The sequence below is a fragment of the Triticum urartu genome, chromosome 1A (assembly GCF_056163025.1).
Source record: "Triticum urartu cultivar PI428250 chromosome 1A, HENAU_Tu73, whole genome shotgun sequence".
Classification (NCBI taxonomy): Eukaryota; Viridiplantae; Streptophyta; class Magnoliopsida; order Poales; family Poaceae; genus Triticum; species Triticum urartu.
Genome location: NC_141873.1, coordinates 76,113,813 through 76,118,679, shown reverse-complemented (window position 1 = coordinate 76,118,679; position 4,867 = coordinate 76,113,813). Strand labels below are relative to the sequence as shown.

The 4,867-nt window shown below is 45.0% G+C and overlaps 1 protein-coding gene across 2 annotated transcripts; it reads left to right on the top strand.

The window, feature by feature from the left end:
• The first annotated feature begins 655 nt into the window (after positions 1-655).
• Positions 656-2,034, top strand: LOC125531752 (auxin-responsive protein IAA8). Of its 2 annotated transcripts, XM_087547669.1 has the most exons (4): positions 665-954; positions 1,075-1,301; positions 1,413-1,530; positions 1,747-2,034. In XM_087547669.1, the coding sequence occupies exons 1-4, from the start codon at positions 734-736 to the stop codon at positions 1,808-1,810; spliced, it is 630 nt and encodes a 209-aa protein (XP_087403795.1). In that variant the 5' UTR covers positions 665-733; the 3' UTR covers positions 1,811-2,034. The 2 variants fall into 2 exon arrangements, with proteins under 2 accessions (XP_087403789.1, XP_087403795.1); XM_087547663.1 differs by having other exon boundaries at positions 656-1,301.
• The last annotated feature ends 2,833 nt before the right edge of the window (positions 2,035-4,867 follow it).

Below are 4,867 nucleotides of genomic sequence, written 5' to 3'. Positions count from 1 at the left end.
GGCAAAAGGCGCAAATTTGATCCGAAAGCGAAACTATTTTATAAACTAAACTGTGTTTTAAAATATTTCATCCAGTTGTGTGCAATGTCTGATAGCAAGGCGATGCACTCTATTGTGCAACCGTCTAACATTTAGATGCCATACATGTATAATGTCTAGCTGTAAGAAGTTGCACTACACTGTGCAGCGCCTAGTTGTAAGGAGTTGCATAGTAGAGTGCAGCGCTTAGCTGTCGGGCTCTGCACAAAAAAATTAACGGTGTGAACTTTTTCCGAAAACAGTTTAGTCTTGAGGTCAAATTTGTTACTGGAGCCTATTTCATTACCCTCCACCCCCAATCGCCAATGGTCGAAAAAATCGATTCCAAGAGTCATGCCCATGACTCCATGAGTGTAGTTGGTGATCTGGATCATGAGGACCAACGTGTTGGTTGGTGGAGTGATGAGTTGACGAATGGCAACGGCAACGGGGCCAGCAGGGTACGTTCACAGGAGATCTCGGCGGTGGCAGGTCACGTTGCCGTGCACTCGAGTGCACACCGTAACGACCCGACATTCTCCACCGTCACGTGAAGTCCTGCCTAGATCACGGACGCAAAGAAACGAAAAGAAACAAGAAAAAGTCACGCACGGTCACTGCTAAAGCCACCTCCATTCGTACACACGGCCATATAAACCTCAGCCTTCCTTATGCCACCGCTCTCCTCCTTTCTCTCTCTCTCTACTCTTGTCTGATGGAGTGCAAGGCGGCGAGCGAGTCGTCCTCGTCGGCCCCCTCTTCTTCCATGGACAGCTGCGGCGCCGGCGGGCCGCGGGCGACGGTCTCCACGGCGTCGTCCTGCTACCGGCCGGCGATCGGCAGGGGCCTAAGCACGGACCTTCACCTCGGGCTCAGCCTGCGGTCATGCTCCTCCTCCTTCCACACGGCCGACGGCGTCTCCGCTTCCACTCCAAGGTCTCTCTACAGACTCGTAATTTTATCTAAAAATTTAAACTTCTTGTTCATCATTTGCATCGGTCGGTCTCTGGCTCCTCTCTGCACATCAACCGATGCATCGATCAACCCGTTTCTTAGGAGCACCCTGACGACGACGACGACGATGACGATGAGGCCAACGGCGCCGTCGTCTGATCCGGCGCACCAGAGAGGAGGAGGCGGCGGCGGCCATGGGCAGCGGTCGCTGTTTGTGAAGGTGTACATGGAGGGCGTCCCCATCGGCCGGAAGCTGGATCTGCTGCTGCTGGACGGCTACGACAGACTCCTCGCCGTCCTAGGCCGCATGTTCAAGGCCTCCATCATACGTACGTACGCGGCTAATAACATTCATATAAATCACCACAACAAAATTTAACTGTCCGTCCATCGATCATGTACTACTTCTTCTCTGATATTCAGTTTGTTTTTCAATCTAGATCCGGATACTGTCGGCCGTGATCACCGAGTGGTTCTTGGGGAGAAGCAGGCTCGCCATGTTGTCACTTATCAAGACCAGGAGGGGGACTGGTTGATGGCCGGGGACGTACCGTGGGAGTATGGCTCCACTCTGAATTTCAGACATATCACTTCTTCCATCTTACAATAATTCCACAGAATTGAGTTTGAACTATCGACCAATGATGCAAAACGTGTGGATGATGCTTCAGGGAATCAGATTAAATTGCGCTCTACATCTTTGTCGAACTTATTTCTAGAGGATCTTTGTGGAGATCTTAAATAATTATTTTCCTTCAATAATTCTTTGGGCAGGCTATTCCTGGCGGGTGTGAAGAAATTGAAGATTGCAAGGGTGGACAGTAGCACCTCTGATTGATTCAACGAGGGCGACTCATGTGGCCTCCATTCCTGGGTGTGCTTGGATTTCATTAATTCATTTATGGGGGATTAAGATGAGATGGTTATTTCTTGGTGAAGTCGGCTGCTTCATAGTGTACAGTCTGCAAAAGTGTGGGACATATTCCTGAAAAAAAAGGAGCAACACATATATAATACCTTTTTCTAAAACTATTTCGCTTCAAATTTGATCGTTTATTTTCTCCTCTGTGGCTGACACTATGAATATAGATCAAGTACCGGGCTTGCTAAAACTCAGTCAACTAGGATTTAACCAAGTCTTAGTCGACTGCATAGCCATTAGACATTTGCGTAGAGATTCGTGCTGGACTGAGCACCGTCCAACAGACCCCTCAACATTTTGTCCCACCGTTTGCAATATATCCTTCTACCGGTTGCAGCATCTATCTTGCTGGTTGTAGCATGTCGTCTCACCGGGCACAATATTTGCCCTCGTCAATTGTAGCACGTCGTCCCGCCAGTCGCACCATCCGCCATTGATGGTTGCAGCATTTAGTCACAACAAATGTAGCGTCTGTTGTCATTGCTCGCAACATTTTTCGTCACTAATTGTAGCATCTAGACATGCCACTCTTAACACCACAACTGATGTCACTCGACTGAGACTTTGTTAAGTCTCAGTCGACTGAGTTCTAGCCACACCCATCAAGTATGCACCATAGGGAAGGAAAAAACTGACACCCCCCCCCCCCCCCAATCAGCCTAATATGAGTCAATTTGCACACAAAATTAGGAAAAGTGATACACATAACCCTTGTAGTGGTCGTTTACGTTGTATCCCACAATTTTTTTGTATTTTTTTTTTGAAATCTTCAAGATGCCTCAACTGGCATACAAGTGTGCCACTAGGCGAGCTCCCCTCTTATAATCCGCTGCAATTGTATTAAAATCCTATTATAATACATCATTTTCTTTGTTTAACAAATTTTGCAAAAAAAAAGACCGCAACATTCCAAAAAAGCGGAAGCAACATATTTGTGCATACGCAATGAATCACTGTTTGATATAATAAAATCATGATAAAATGTTGCAACATAGATAGTTTAAGTAAAGAATATATTTCTATTTTTTGTAAGTGAAATAAAGATTTTTTGTTTTCAGAACATAAAGAGTTCAGGCGGAAAAGATTTAAAAGAATTTGTTACAAACAAAGACCCAAAAACATTGCGCACACACACCAACTTCCGTCTCGTACCGCAGTAGATAAAAACAGCGGGTGTAAAAGCATAACTCAAACACCCATTGATTTCTCTCCAATACCCAAGCATGTCCTCACTATCCTCGACCTTGTAGCTGACGTAACTGGCCAAATCTAACCCATCGGTGTTACATAGGACTCCAATACGAGATCAATGTTGCTTTTATCATGACCTCAACTCTAGGCCTGGTGTTAGCGTCTGATGTAGCTCCACTGCTAGATATGCAATGCATCATGGGCACAATAAGGTCTAGAGAAAGGAGCCTTGGCCTAAATAGAAGAGATGTCCCTAGAGAGAAAATGCAGGTGTAGAAGACTGTGTCGTGTAGGCTGGAGACGGTTATTAGAGTGCGACACTTGGATCGGAAGAAGGAATGAGAGAGTAATTGATCGAACATATTAACACCACGCGTGGCGCGAGCAATACAGAGAAGTGCATCATTACACAACAAAAAAAACATTATGTATATTTTTGCCGGAAATGTTCCATCTTTTTTTAATTTTTATTGCATAATATTTCGAGGGATACGGGTAATAGATGACGGAGACGTAAGCCAAACATGGTGGCTTGCCTCCAAAGACGAAGCTGCTTTAACTAAGTTGTGAGCTTTCATATTACAACTTCTTTTCTCATGCGATAATTGTGCATTAGCAAACATTCTCTGCTTGAGCACGAACTCCTTCACGATGGGTCCATAGCTGCATGGGTTCTCCTCCTTGATGTTTTGCACCACCTCCAGATAATCAGTGGCCACCTGTACATGTGAGACATTGAGGTCGAAAGCTAGGGACAATGCTTCATTGCAAGACACCGCTTCCAAACTCGCTGGATCAGTAAGCCCATCAACGACAATCGTTGATGCCCCAAGGAAAATTTCATTAGCTCTCTGCAAATCGCACTAGCTGCACCACGGTCTCCTGCCCAGGATAAACCACCATCCACGTTGATCTTAGCATAACATGCGGTCAGTGCTATCCAGACCCCTGGCTGAGTTGGCCGTGCAATTGCCCGATGACCTAATTCGCCTGCCATTCAAAGATCATCAAGGAATTTTGAATGAAGAGAAAAGTGCCCACAAAGCTACCATTACCTTCATCGCTTCCATGCGTGGCAGTTGATCAAGCATATCTTCATCAAGGAGTGTTGTTTGCTTGTAGCAACATAATCAACAATGTCTTCATCAAGGAGTGCCCAGACTCCCTTGGCTCCACGAGTCCGGCATCGCGTCACACACTTTGTAAACATCTGAATCTGCCATATTTTGGCTTTTTCTAACATCCTCCGTTGGCAGCGACACTCGTGCTAGCCGCCAAATGAATACGTTCACTTTTGTAGGAACCTCTATGTTCCAGAGTTTGGTCCATGTTTTTCGTAGGTTTTTCACATCCGAGCATGCTTCTTTATTTTCTACTTTCTAGCCAATCCTCCCGCTGCTTTTTTTTATCAACCAACAGCTTGTAGGCAAAAATGTTGCATCTTGTTTTTTTTTTTGAGGAAATGCATCTTTCTTTTTTGAGAGAATTTTTTTGGGGTAATTGTTTTGAGGGAATTGAGGAAATGCATCTTGTTTAAATGAAAGTTTTTTTAGCAACTAATTTTTTAGGCAACTTTTTTTTTTGAGAATTTTTTAGGCAACTAAATGGAAGTTCCAATACGGATTAGACCTGGGCCGTTCTCATGAATCGCGGTTTCTTGGGCTGGCTAGACCACCGTGACCGGTCCAATATGAACCCACAATGAGTTGGCTAAAAGAATGTGCACATTGAGTCCACATTAGATATGGGCTCTGAAATTTCTCAAAAAAAAAAAGAGATATG